Genomic DNA, 14793 nt, shown 5'->3' with positions numbered 1-14793 from the left:
CCTCCCCTTGCAAAAGACTGTGGGATTTAACCTAACCTAGTCCTCCCTTGGGGAAGGGTCAGAAAGCCTACTAGAGCAACAGATTTTCAGATATATTAAAAAAAAAAAAAAAAAAAACATTCAGTCGTGGGTTGGGAGCAGGACGAACACCACTAAAAACTCCAACAGTCCTTCAATCCACCACCTCCTCAAAGGGCAGGCTGGGTGGTTTACTCTCAACATCTTGGGGTTGGGGGGCATGGAACTTCACTGGACACAAGATATTTTTAAAATCATTAAAAAACTAAATCAATGGGTTCTGGGTAACAAAACAGAGGGATCTTCTTCAACCACACTGGACTCCCCTGGGTTTCAATTTTTCAGAAATGCCTGGGTTTCACACGCTTCCTTGTGCTGGAAATGGCCCTATCTTCAGGGTCACCCCCAATAGTTTTGACTTCCTCCTCCTACATTTTGTTGTTTTTTTTGCTTTGCTGACCTTGGGACTCTGTGCACTTTACCACTGCTGACCAGTGCTAAAGTGCATGGGCTCACTCCCTTAAACATGGTTTCATTGCCATATACCTGATTGGCATATTTAATTTACTTGTAGGCCCCTTGTAGGGTGGCATAATATACAACCAGTGCCTGTAAATTATGCTACCAGTGGGCCTGCAGCTCTAATTGAGCCACCCACTTAAACAGCACTTGAAAACATGTCCCAGGCCTGCCATTGCAGTCTGAATACAGTGACCCACTGCCATGTCGACCTGGCATTTTAAAACCCAAGCCAAGCTTTAAACTCCCCTTTTATTACATATAAATCACCTCCAAGACGGGCCCATACGGCAGAGTGCTACGTAATTAAAAGGTAGGACGTACTTTTAAGTTTAGCATGTCCTAGTAGAGAAAAACTCTTAACTTTGTTTTTCACTACTGTGAGGCCTACCCTTCCCACAGGATAACATTGGGGATTCCTTATTACATTTCATAAGCTGTAACTTCTAAATGAGAGGAGGTAGAAAAATGATGTTTGGTACCTATGAACTTCTAATGATAAACACTCTTTAACAGTAAAGTAAAATTTATTATTACAAGTTTGAAAATGCCAGTTAGAAAGTGGGCATTTTCCTGCCCTTAGCCCTCTATGCCTCCGGCCTACCTTTGGTCACATGACTGGGTGTAACTGGCAGTTGAGACTTTGTGGATTCACCCCACACTGTCACAAAATAGTGGAGTTAGGAGAGCCTGAATGGCCTTTCCTCTGGCAAGATGGGGAGGAGGTGCAGCTGAGCACAGCCCTACTTGCACCTAATAGGCTGTGCCCTGCCACCAAACAATAGTTTTAACAACCTATTGTCAGTACAACCACCTCGGAGCCAGGGTAGATGAAGCAGGAAACTCCTGAAACTTAAGAGAACCTTTCTGAAAGCTTCTCTTGCCTCCTACAAGCAGGACAAATAGTGCTCTAAATACCACTCTTCAGTTCACTACTGGACCTGCGGAAGGACTCTGAGGACTGCCTGCTGCTGTGACCTTCTATGCACTCTACCAGTCTGCTGCAGCACCTGGAAGGACTGCTTTGCTAGATACAGCCTGCCTCAAACCCCCAGAGGCCAATCCTGCTGTTGAGCCCTGCATCTACACCTGCACCAAGGACTACCAGAAGTGACTTCAATGGCTAATGTGCTGGCTTCCTGTTTAGAGTCACAGCGACATAACAGACCCACCATCTTGAACTCACACCTGGACCCAGCCCGAGTGAGTCCTGAACCCCCAAGAGGTCTCCAATCACTCCTGGGCCTTGGTTGTGATGCTAAAGTTACCCAGGTGGCCAATTTCCAAAACTGAGGACCTAGTCAAAATTTAGCCAAAAGGTGCTCTGAGAAGTAGGAGGAGACCAGGACCATCCTCTTCGCCTGAGGTGCATCGCCGGTCTGATTTGACTTCACAGCTTCTCTCACTATGTTCCTCTCCACAGCAGCAAATCAGTATCAGCGGTCCTTCGCCAAATGGGTATACAACATAGTGGAACTCTTCACCTACAGCCTTCTGATTTGTCCCGCTGGAGATTTTCAACTTTGAGCTCAGCCACTAAGTAAAAATCATCACTGTGGCTTCACTCCATAGCTCCCTCCTCAGATCCTCCAGAAGCCTTGTCCCACTGAACTTTTATCTTCTCAGCGATTTTTTATTTTATTTTTTTATTTTCTTGTGTTCGAAGGCAAGCGCTGTCCGGGCCAATCCAATTACTGCATCCAACATGCACTCCATCACATGCAGCCTTAACTTTTTACTTTTCTCCAGTCTAGCGCAACCAGATGTCCGTGGTTAGCAACTTTTGCTTTTAAGAGCTATTTTGAACCCTAAACTTTGACAATTAGTAACTCCAGTTCTACTAATTGGACTGTTGTCATTTTGGTGTCAAATAAATTAACCCCTTTGTTGCCAGGCCTTTTCCCCTCAGGTGGCAGGCCTTTTTTGGCTATTTGGTGCAGTTTGCACTTAGGCCCTCAGAACGTTTTGTCCACATAAGCTACCCACGCCAAATTTGTGTCTTTTTTTCCAACATCCTAGGAATTCTAGAGTTACCCAGAGTTTGTGGGTTCCCCTGAAGGAGATCAAGAAATTAGCCAAAATACAGCGAAAATTTCATTATTTTAGAAAAAAAGGGAAAAAGGGCTGCTGAAGAAGGCTTGTGCTTTTTCCCTGAAAATGGCATCAAAGGGTTTGCAGTACTAAAATCACCATCTTTCCAGCTTCCAGGAACAGGCTGACTTGAATCAGAAAACCCAATTTTTCAACACAATTTTAGCAATATATTGGGACATACCCCATTTTTTCGATTTTTTGTGCTTTCAGCCTCCTTCCAGTTAGTGACCGAAATGAGTGTGAAACCAATGCTGGATCCCAGACAGCTAAACATTTCTGAAAAGTAGACAAAATTCTGAATTCAGCAAGGGGTAATTTGTGCAGATCCTACTAGGGTTTCCTATAGAAAATAACAGCTGAATTAAAAAAATATTGAAATTGAGGTAAAAAAAGCATCAATTTTTCTCCACGTTTTACTCTAACTTTTTCCTGGGATGTCATCTTTTTTAAAGCAATATACCGTTACGTCTGCTGGGCTCTTCTGGTTGCGGGGATATATAGGGCTTGTAGGTTCATCAAGAACCATAGGTACCCAGAGGCAATAAATGAGCGGCACCTTGCACTGGGATTTCATTCTATACCGGGTAATCAGCCATTCATGTGCTGAAATATAAAGAGTCAAAAATAGGTATCAAGAAAACCTTGGTATTTCCAAAATGGGCACAAGATAAGGTGTTGAGAAGTAGTGGTTAGTTGCACATCTCTGAATTCCAGGGTGCCCATACTAGCATGTGAATTACAGGGCATTTCTCAAATAGACGTCTTTTTTACACACTGTCTTACATTTGGAAGGAAAAAATGTAAAGGAAGACAAGGAGCAGTAACACTTATTTTGCTATTTTGTGTTCCCCCAAGTCTCCCGATAAAAATGGTACCTCACTTGCGTGGAAAGGCCTAATGCTCGCGACAGGAAATGTAACATGGACACATCACATTTTTACATAGAAATCTGACATTTTTTGCAAAGTGCCTAGGTGTGGGTTTTGGCCTATAGCTCAGCCGGCACCTAGGGAAACCTACCAATCCTGCGCATTGTGAAAACTAGTCACCAAGGGGAATCCAAGATGGGGTGACTTGTGGGGCTCTCACCAGGTTCTGTTACCCAGAATCCTTTGCAAACCTCAATATTTGGCCAAAAAAACACTTTTTCCTCTCATTTCTGTGACAAAGTTCTGGATTCTGAGGAGCCACAAATTTCCTTCCACCCAGCATTCCCCCAAGTCTCCTGATAAAAATGGTACCTCAATTGTGTGGGTAGGCCTTGTGACCACTAAAGGAAATGCCCCAAAACACTATCTGGACACATCAAAATTATCAAGTACAAAACTAACTGTTTTTGTGGTGGGGGGGGGGGGGGGGGGGGGGCTGCGTTTTTGGTCCTGGGCTCAGCATCTAGGGAAACCTACCAAACCTAGACATTTCTGAAAACTAGACACCAGAGGGAGTCCCGGGAGGTGTGACTTGCGTGGAACCCCAATGTTTTATTACCCAGAATCCTCAGCAAACCTCAAATTTAGCTTAAAAACAAAATCACTTTTTTCCCCACATTTCTGTGTGGGATCACCACACCCGGACAAAGTTCCTACCACCCAACGTTTCCCCTCAGTCTCCTGGTAAAAATTATACCTCACTTGTGTAGGTGGGCCAAGTGCCTGTGACAGGGAAGAGCCAAAAACATGTGGAAATTGAGGGGGAACCAAAGCGGGGTCCAAAAGGGCAGTTTGGAAAAAAAACATTTTTAGGCTGACAAGTGCAGCAGAATTTTTATCGGTATACATGAGTCAATGTTGGGTGGTAACGATTTTGTGGATGCGGAAGGTTCCATCACAAAAATGTGTTATTTCCAGCAAAGTTGGAGGTTTGCAGGGCATTGTGGGTAAGAAAATGGTGTGGGGTGCATGTGAAGCACACCACCCTGGAATCAACCAGATATTTAGTTTTCAGATGTGTCTAGGTCTTGTGGATTTTTCTATATGGTAGCGTCCCAAAGTAAAAAAAGTGCAGCCCTCACCATTTCAAGTGGGACGATTTTGAGAGTTAGACAAGCTCTCATGGCCCAAATGTAAAACCAAAACCAAAAATAATCAAATGTCCTCTTGCTTGCTTTGGAAAAGATGTTTAAGTGTGCGGGGGAGAGCTGAAAGACTGTTACCCCCTTCAGTTGGAGTGGGGGCATAACCAGGCCCATACTGGTTGGTAGCCACCACCCCACTATTTTTTTTTTTATTCCATGGCATCTAGTAGACTTTCTGCCCCGGGTGTGTGCATCGGGGGTAATTGCCCCATCTGCCCACTGGTGGGCAGAACAACTTTGGCCCCATTTATTTGGGGTGGGGGTATGGCCATACCCCCACACTCTTATTTAAAAAAAAAAAATCTTCCCTGGTCTCTGGTGAGCTTTCTGCCCCCTCTGGGGGCAGATGGGCCTTCCAAAAATAGGCCTATCTGCCCCCCAGGGGGGCAGATTTGGCCAAGAGTAATGTACCCCCATGGGGAGCGACCCTTGCCCAAGGGGCTGCCCCCCAAACAAAACACACACGTACACACAGACACACACACCAATCCCTGGTGTCTAGTGGTTTCTGCCCCCCGATTGGCCTAAAAAAAAAATAGGCCGATCTGCCCCCAAGGGGGACAGAAATGGTCTAAATACAATTTGTCCCTCTTGCCTAAGGGGTCTCTCCCCATACATAAAAACAAAGTAAATAAAAAAATATATATATTTCCTGGTGCCTAGAGGTCTCTTCCCCCCCCCCCCCCCAGCGGCAGATCGGCCTAATTATTTTAGGGTGATCTGCCTCGGGGGGGGGGTCTGCCTCGGGCAGAAATGGCCTAAAAAATGATTTGGCTCTCCCGGTGAGCGACCCTTGCCTAAGAAAGGGGAAGCCATCCCCGACTGGGGGTGTGTGGGAGGGAAGCCCATGGGGAGCGCAGGCACACGAGCTTAGGCTAGATATAGCACCACATAAGCTCATCAATAAAGACTGGCCTCTCCAGACAAATGACACTTAAATTTTAGCCAGCAAAGAACTCTACCATAATCAGGGAGTTACCTGAGAATATATATATTGAGGTTCCATTTAAGATGGTTGACAATTTGTACAAACTTTTTTTATTTTTTATTTACAAGGTCTATAGCTGCCTCCACTGCACATGACCCTCAATATGGATGAGCTTGTTTGGTAGGAGAGACAATGTAGTGGGCTTTCAGTCGATATCAGCTGTAGGAGCTTATAACCCCTCCATGGACCTGTTGCAAGCATGGGTAGATGCAGCAGTAGCACCTCGGTCTTTTCCACCCCAAGAGGTATGTGAGATGCGTACAGGATCTGTCTGATAGACTTTCGTGATGTATTCAGATGTATTTTTCATGTACACTGCTGTTGGGTGTATCTCTTTTCTTTAATTTTTTTTTTTTTTCTTATTTTTTTTTTTGAGTCTCATTAACTTTTATGAAGTTTTCCAAAAAGAAGCGAGGGCACCCTGGTGAAAGTTGCATAATGAGTCGCATAGGCATGTGAAACTAAAATTGTGTACATATCCTTAGCTCTGCAGTGCAAGAGTGATAAGCACCCACTTTTTCATATGGCTCTCTTGATCAACTAATTCCCTGTTTTTAACTGGGAAACATCATTGTAGGATTCATCTCATGATTGAAAATCAATTTAACAATAGCTTGGCTATTTGGAGGACGTTATATTTACACCACATCTATTTATGCTGCTGGTTAGTTCTGCATGCCCAGAATTGATTACTTTTCTTTTTATTTAACAGCAAGCGTACCAAGAAGCAACCCTTATCTGCCGTTAAGCTATCACAGCAAAAGAATATATATATACTACCTTTGACACTGGCATTTGGAGACAAGCACACAAACAGGGTCCTGACTTTAGCCACCACACCCCTGGTTTCTCTCATGTTTTATCCTTGCAAATCAGTTGTGGATCATGTCAAGATGGTGGTCTGCCCCTGACTTAATTGCCACTGGAATCAGAGGCAAAGAAACTTTTTGGCCAAACGAAACTAACAGGTCTTAAAGTACATTTTCATTTTAGCAAAGCATTCAGTAACCTAACCTAATACATTCGAATGGTTGTCCTAGACACATTTTCAATGCTACACAAGGCTAAAAAGACAAATGTCTTCATAGAAAGAAGACCGCTACATTTAGAAGCATATAAGGTAGCAAGGCGACACAAGAGATAACTGCAGTTGCCAAGGGTTCAGGAGGGAGGATAGTTAAGTTAAGAGTTATTTACAAATCTGTAAACTAATGCTCATTTAACCAAGTTCTGTAATCTTGACATGTACGAATAAATGTTAGTACATTATGCAAAATATATGAACGTGATTGTAACACCATTTGAAAGTAAACTGAAAATGCAATAAAGTTTGTTAAACAAATGAGGTAGCTTGACCACATGGACTGCAGCAAGATTACAACAGTTGGATGACCATTTTGGTAGGACTGTAGTAGACACACAGATTCCACTTTTGCACTCAGAGGAGTACCCGTGAGATGAATCTTCATTGTCACATTTAGTTGCTTAAATAAGGGGTCTATCTTTTTAAAGTGGATTTTGCATGTGCCACAATATTCTGCTTTAATGTATGCACCTATAACAAAATAAGGAACCCTAAGCTTTTGTCCGGAAATGTTAACAAAAAGCTTATGAAATAATTATTTTAAAATATTTGTTAGAAGTTTTAGACTGGTCACACGATCAAATCAAGCCAACTCAATTGAAGAATAGCATTTATGTATAAAGAATCTTCTGAGGACACAGAAAACAAGATAGTTAAGTATTCTTTCTGTACTACAGTTTGCAAAATCAAAAATCAATATTTTTGATAACGGGAAACCAGGTACATATATCTATATAGATGTAGATACACACTAATACGCACACACACACACATTTTACATGAGTCAAGGAAGTACAAACAAAAACAAAAGGATGCAAATATACAAAAATCCACCAAATAAGACTTAAAAATGATTTGGATTCACAAAAAAGTTGCATCTGGTGAACAACCACCAAAATCTTAAGAGTAAATACACAAAGGACTGTAACATACACAGTTCTACTTTATATGGGCTGCTCTGTGTAAATAGGCGACATTTCGATCTCTAAATGGTAAACATCCATGAGACCGTCTTCAGGGTTATATTTGCTTAGAAGAATCCTTCAAAAGAAAACTTGAACCACCATTTGTTCACGTTTTCTATCAGTGCGCACAAAAAACATTCCCAATCTGTGTGCGTTTCTGTGTGCCACTAAAACTATACTATGCAACCCACATCATAAAAAGTGTGTCAAGTGAAGTGTGTAGTACCACAAAAGGTCACTGTATGCTTTTCACAGAATTACTGTAAAATGGTCTGTAAGCAGCATCTGACCAACTTCTGGTGCACCAGTGTTGGACATGGCTGCTGGGTCATCCACAAAGGCTGTGTCTTAACCCTCCTGTTTTCTGAAACCGTTTTTGGTGGCTTTTAGGACTCTGTGCACTTTACCACTGCTAACCAGTGCTAAAGTGCTTGTATTCTCCCCTTTGAACATGGTGAAATTGGCTTACATCCAACTGACACATTTAATTTACTTCCAAGTCCCTATTAAAGAGGTACTACATGTACCCAAGGTTTGTAAAGTAAATGTCAATAGTGGGCCTGCAACACAGACTGTGCCTCCAACTTAAAAAGTCCTTTCAACCTGTCTCAGGTCTGCCATTGCAGTCTGTGTGTGCAGCTCTAAACTGCCATCTAGACCTGGCAAAATAAACCTTTGACCTGGCCTAAACCTTCCCTTTTAAGGACAGAATGCAGTGTATTTAAAAAGGTTTGACAAGTGCTTTTAAGTCTTACATGTACTGGTAGTGAAAAACAAATTCATTTTTCACTATTGCAAGGCCTACCTCTCCCTCAGAATAACACTGAGTTACCTTATTACATTTAAGTGATAACTTTTAATTGGGAGCTGGTAGGAATGCAGAATTTGATGTTTAAAGTATTTTAAGTCACAATTCGGGAGATGCCACTTTTATAAAGTTGTTTTTTTCTTATCCCACCCATTTGATGCCTATAGCTTTGTCCTGGGTCGCATGACTAGAAGAAGCTGGTAGTTGGTCTTTGTGTATTAAAAGGGAACAGATGTTTGCAGGATGTGCCACCTCTGACTTGATAGGGGAGATGGGCTGTCACTTACTACACCTGCAGATCACAAAGACTCTGCCTTAGCGCACTCACAAAGGTTATCCAATTGTCATTGGGCCAGCGCAAGGACGCAGACAATTTCAGACATGTCTGTAGGGAGGAGGGACTCTATAAGTTTCTCCTACTTCACTGTGGACATCAGATATAAATCTTTTACCCTCAAACCCAACTCTTCAGTACACCTCTGGGTATGTGGAAGACACTGAAGGACTGCTGTACTACAAGGAGAATTGCTTATCTGCTGCCTGAGTGAAAAAGACTGAACCTTCAGTTTGAGCCCAGGACCACCAGAGTGACTTCAAGGACTAGTTGGCTGCCCTCCTGATTGGAGCCTCAGGGACAGTAAAGGCTCCAACCACCCTGAATCCAGTACCTTGACTGTCTTCTGTGAGTCGAAGTGGTGCCACCCCAGTCCATGACAGTTGGAAGTGGGCTTGAAGGTGCTCTGCCAGTCCAGCTGTGTTTTTTTGGGTAAAACTAATGCAGCGCAACATATCTTCATTGCAGCTCCACATCGGAATTGTCACTGCAGGACACTTGCGGGACACAGGACATCTCCTCACAGCCACACAGCTTTTCAGAACTGCTGCTATAGAGATGCATCCCCAAACGTACAACTGCACATTGCAAACCTCAGTCAATGGCTTCATCAGAAACACAGCTGCAAGAAGTTTCTTCAAAGCAGGATCCTGCAACGTTCTGCAGCCAGGAGATAAGGAACTTTGTTTAGCGGGCCTAACTAAGAGCCTGCATCCGGTCCATGTTCCATCGTAGGCAGCCTGAACTTGTGACTTTCTCCGAGTCCAGAGGGACCAGATAATCACAGTTGGCGCTTTATGCTTTTAAGCACTATTACTACTTAAATCTTTAAAATTGCATATGTACGGTTCTCCTGATTGGATGTTTGCCATTTTGGTGTCAATTCATTAAATTTTGCTCTTTTTCTACATAGGGATGGGATTTTCCGTGTTATGTTTTCACTTTATTACTGTTTGAAGTGTTGCACGATTACTTTACACATTGCCTCCAAGTTAAGGCTGACTGCTTTGTGCAAAGCTATCAGATGACTGAGTACATGTTAATTTGGGGATGCTTGTGACCTTACCCAGAAAGGAATTGTGGATGTTGCTTGAATAGGGTTTTTTATATATGAAAACACATCTAGTGAATAAGGACTTCCATGTAGACAATGCCCACAAGTCCAATGAGACGTGCTTTAAATTTGTAAACCTGCGCTGTATAAAAATGTATGTAAACCAATACTTCAACAGGTACAAGCATTGGGTGTGGAACTTACCAAACAGTAAAGTAAAATCTAATTTTGTAGTGTTGAATTTGCATAGAGATACTGCAGTTAATATAGAAATTCAATGTAAGAGAAATTCCTAGCTTCACAAAGGATTTTTAGCAACAAACATACCTACAAATAGGCATAGGAAAACAGACTACAACATCTGACCTAATGTAAAAATTAGCATAGTCGAAGTAACGAGGAGTATACACAGCAGCAGTGTCAAAGTTGACCATCTGCAGTTAAGGCGGTCAAAAAGAAGTGCAAACAAACAACATCCAGATTATACCAGTATATACCTGGAGGAGAATCATGGATAGTGAAGTGAACCAAATGTAGTAAGCTACACAAGTGTCTCACAACAATGCGCTATCTAGTAAACATGACCTAAAAATGACTTCATAGAGTGGGGATGAGGGGTTGAGAAGGGCAGGAGGACTCAACAAAAGTGATAAATATTTTATCGATTAGCAGCCAGGCAGTCTCCTCAATTAACATTCAGCTATACAAAATGGGCTATATCTGGAAGGAAAAATAAAATATCAACACAGTAAACCACAGCAAATGTCACATTTGCAGCCAAGCAGGCTTTTTTGATTAAAAGGATAAGGGCTTTAAAAAAAGGTACCTAAATCAAATGAAGTTGACTGTTCTCTGCAAGACTAAACAGGAGTTAGCGTCTAGGACTTCGACTAGCACCGAAATGAAATGCACATTACACATGGAGTTCGAATTAAGTCAGTCATTTTGATTTGAGCTTTGACTGTATAACGTAGGTGCAATGGGAAAACCTTTGTAAAAAGATTAGTGGCGGAGAGATTATGTGCATACATGTATCACGTAGTACAATAATTTGTAACATAACTCAAATTTGGAGCAACAGCAGAGTAATTTTATTATAGCCAACCTTGTGCAATTTTCGGTCTCCTTTTTCAATTGGGTCCTCCATTTCAGCACAGGGGTAAAAGCCAGGAAATGGGGTAAACGGGTTTGTTTTAGGTCTACATGATCCAGAGAAAGTACCCATCATGCTACTTATGCTACGAAGAGAAGAAACCACTTGCGCAGGAAGAGAAGGATCAGCCAGGAGGTCAGATAACATGTTACGAGCCTCATTCAACACAGAAAGATCCACTCCACTGGCTCCACCAGCATTCTAAAAACAAAAATGAAAAGCAATACAAACATGAATGGTTTAATCACAAATCTATAAAAAAAAAGTAGCGTGGAAGTTAAATAAATAAAAAGTTACTTACCTTCGGAAACACCTTATCTGGTAGAGACATTCTAGATACAGATTCCTTACCTTAGAATTTCCCCAGGCATCAGTCTGGATCCGGAGATTTTTATTGAGTAGTATCCTTGCGCACAGCTAGGTGGTGTCGGTTGGCTCTGCTTCAATCGTCGGCTTAGTGCATACCAGATATGATGTTGTGGGACTTATACAGGCACCACCCTGGTGCACTGACTTTAGTTTCTTTTCACGACTTTCCACGCCAGGAGCAGTGAGGCATGAAGAACACTGATCACTGGTGCGTCAGAACAAGGGCCCTGAAAGTGAAGTCCTGTCCCTAGAAATCAGTTTGTAGAGCAGGAGGATGAGTGGGTCAATAAGGCATGTGCAACTAGAATACATCTCTACCAGATAAGATGTTACCGAAGGTAAGTAACTTGATCATCTGATAGACTTCTAGTTACAGATTCCTTACCTTAGAATAGATACCAAAGCAGTACCCTCCCCGGAGGTGGGTCTTAGAACCAAAATCATACTAGGAGATCCCGCAGGACCGAACGGGCAAAGTACCTGTTTTTATGGACCTGACTGTCCAGGCAGTAGTGTTTGGTGAACGTATGCAGGAAGTCCCACGTAGCTGCCTCCCAGATGTCCAGGACTGGAACTCCATGCTAACATAGTGGTTGCAGCTGTCGCTCTATTGAGTGAGTGCTCAAACCTTTTGGGGTTGCTTTTTAGACAATGTGTAACACATTTTAATCTGGAAATGACTTTTCTGCACTGCCCGGCCTTTCTTTGAAATCACATAACCTACAAAGATTTCATCATCTACTCTGGTACAATCATGATAGAACATCAATGCTCCTTTTGTGTCCAGGCGGTGGTGTCACTCCACTTCTTTCGAAGGATGCAGAGGTGAGTTGAAATTAAGCATGTTCAATTGCTCAGAATCCCAGACTTTCCGTGCCCAGTTCGGAGCCTCAAGGATTACTTGGGCCTGGTAGTTCTTGATCTTCTTGAGAACTCTGGGCAGAAGTGATATATGCCGAAAGGATTGTAGGAGGCCAGACACAACGGAAAACGTTGCCGAGCCAGTGAAGCCTTGGAAACTGCCGGCATTGCACGTTCTCTGCAGAGGCAAGCAGAACTAGCCAAGGCTTCCCCAACTGCTGAAGGCAGGCATTGTCAGCTGAGTTTGTCCGCCCTAGTGTTCAGAGAGCCCGGCAGATGTTGAACCACCAGCAAGATGCCTTGATGTTCCAGCCATGTCCAAAGGCGCAGAGCCTCCTGATTAAGTGTCCATGTCCCCACCCCACCCTGCTTGTTGTAATACCACATAGCAGTGGTGTTTTCCATTAACATCTGCACTACTTTCTCTTTGAGAGAGGGAAGGAATGCTTTCAATGGCAGTCTGATTGCCCGGAGCTCCAAAAGATTGATGTGGAGCCCAGACACCTCTGATCTCCGCCTCTCCCATTTAGCCACCCCCATCCCAGGTGTGACCCATCTGTCACTACCATCAGATCTGGCTGGGAAAGGGATCTGCCTCTGACCCAATCACTGTTCAAAAGTCACCACTGCAGAGCTTGCATAGTTCCCTCCAAGATCTGGGCCAAGTCAGAGAGATTCCCCAGATGCTGTGCTCACTGGAACTTCTGATCCCACTGCAGAGCCTGCATATGACATATGGCATGTGTTACCAGCAGGATGCAAGAGGCCATGAGGTCCAGCAGTCTGTCATTCTCACCGAAACCCAGGACAGAGACTGGAACATTGGTATCATAGCCTGAATACCCAGGACTCGCCGCTCAGGAGGACAAGCCTGAAACTGTAGTGTCCAGAACAGCTCTGATGAAAGTGAGCATTTGAGAGGGAGTCAGGTGGGACTTCAGAACCTTCAGAAGCCAGTTGTTGGGATAGGGGGAAGTCTGAAACACCTGATCTCTGCAGATAAGCTACCATCATCGCCATCACCTTTGTAAACATCTGAGGGACACTGTTAAGGCCAAAAGGCAGCACAGTGAACTGAAAATCCCCTGGCTGACCATTAGCCGCAGGGAAGGCATGTGGACAGACAGGACGGTAATGCGGAAAAGTGCCCTTTAAGCCCAGTGCTACCATCCAGTCGCCTGTGACCAGAGCAGACAGGACCTGAGCTAACATGAGCATTTATAACTTGTCCTTCTTGAGGAAGTACTTGAGGGGCCATAGGTCTAGAATAGGGTAAAGGCCTTCATCCTTTTCCGGCACCAGAAGGTAGTGGAAATGGCAACCATGACCCACTTCTGGCACTGGCACCCTCTGTATGGCTGCCTTGTCCAAGAGAGCCCTGACTTCCTGGCAGAGAAAGGGTTAGATGACCCTCCGGCAGTCAGTCATAACATGGTGGCATGGGGGGAGGGGTAGTCATGAAGGGGCAGGAATAGCCCCTTTGGTCATCTGCAAAAACCCACTTTGACAATGTTATGTACTGCCAGTGGGGCAGATGATGGCGAATCCTGCCACCAACTGGATGCCCCTAACTGGATACCCATGATGGTATAAGGGCGGATTATAAGAGCTTGGAGGCTGCACTGCAGGGGTGTGGCGGCTATGGGACTGGGTGAGGTGACTTGGGAGGGGGGAGGACTTATTGACCGGGCCTCCGGCTGCCCACAGGGTCTGTGGTGGTGGTGGTGGTGGGTGGGTGGGGGTGGGGGGTGGGGCTACTGTGCCATTGGCCCTGCAGAGGCTGGGGAGCATGCACAGCGTGCTGGCTGGGAGAGTACTGGCATGGCTGGAGCCCCTTCCGTAGCTAAGAAAGGACCGAAAGATGGATTGTGGGTGACATGGGGGCCATAGAAAGGCCCTTAAAGTGCACCAGTGCTGAATTCGCCTTGTTTCTCAGAGATGTAAACCATCAAAGGGTATGTGAATAAGAGAGGATTGGGCATCCCCTGGAAAGCCAGTAGTCCGCAACCAAGCCTGGTGCCTCTAGGTCACCATCGATGAAACCGCTGTGTCCAGTCAGTTGGTCAAGTCCACATTGTATAGTGAACTTAACTGCATCTTTACCATCAGTGACAGCCTGACAGAGCATGGACTGGGCCTCCTCCGGAACCATTGGCTGTACCTGTGCAAATTGCAGAGCATGGGAGTAGCAGCCCAAAAGGCATGTAGTGTTCATGGACCACAATGCCAGGCTTGTGGAAGAAAATATCTTCTTCTAGGGTAAGGTGTTGAGTGAGGAAGTTTGGGTCCCCAGAAGCAAGCAGTCACCCTATTCAGAGGAGCCCTTGTGCTATGTCAGGACATCAGTGAGGTCTTTGTTAAATGGGAGTAGCGGCACTTGGGGAAGGAGGGGGGGGGGGCTACTCCCAGTTGCAGCACCTCTGCCAAGACATTAGTCTTGACTGCCATCGAGGGCAACTTAAGGTCAGTGAA

General features: G+C 44.2%; 1 protein-coding gene across 1 annotated transcript in view; it reads right to left on the bottom strand.

The window, feature by feature from the left end:
• The window catches only part of PDE3B (phosphodiesterase 3B), a 1361488-nt gene that overhangs the window by 994532 nt on the left and 352163 nt on the right, over window positions 1-14793 (bottom strand). Inside the window, exon 3 of the mRNA XM_069223694.1 lies at window positions 11044-11292. Within this exon, the coding sequence (XP_069079795.1) occupies window positions 11044-11292 (249 nt within the window). The remainder of the gene's footprint in view (window positions 1-11043; window positions 11293-14793) is intronic.

Source organism: Pleurodeles waltl, chromosome 3_1 (assembly GCF_031143425.1).
Source record: "Pleurodeles waltl isolate 20211129_DDA chromosome 3_1, aPleWal1.hap1.20221129, whole genome shotgun sequence".
Classification (NCBI taxonomy): Eukaryota; Metazoa; Chordata; class Amphibia; order Caudata; family Salamandridae; genus Pleurodeles; species Pleurodeles waltl.
This window is presented reverse-complemented; position numbering and strand designations above follow the sequence as displayed.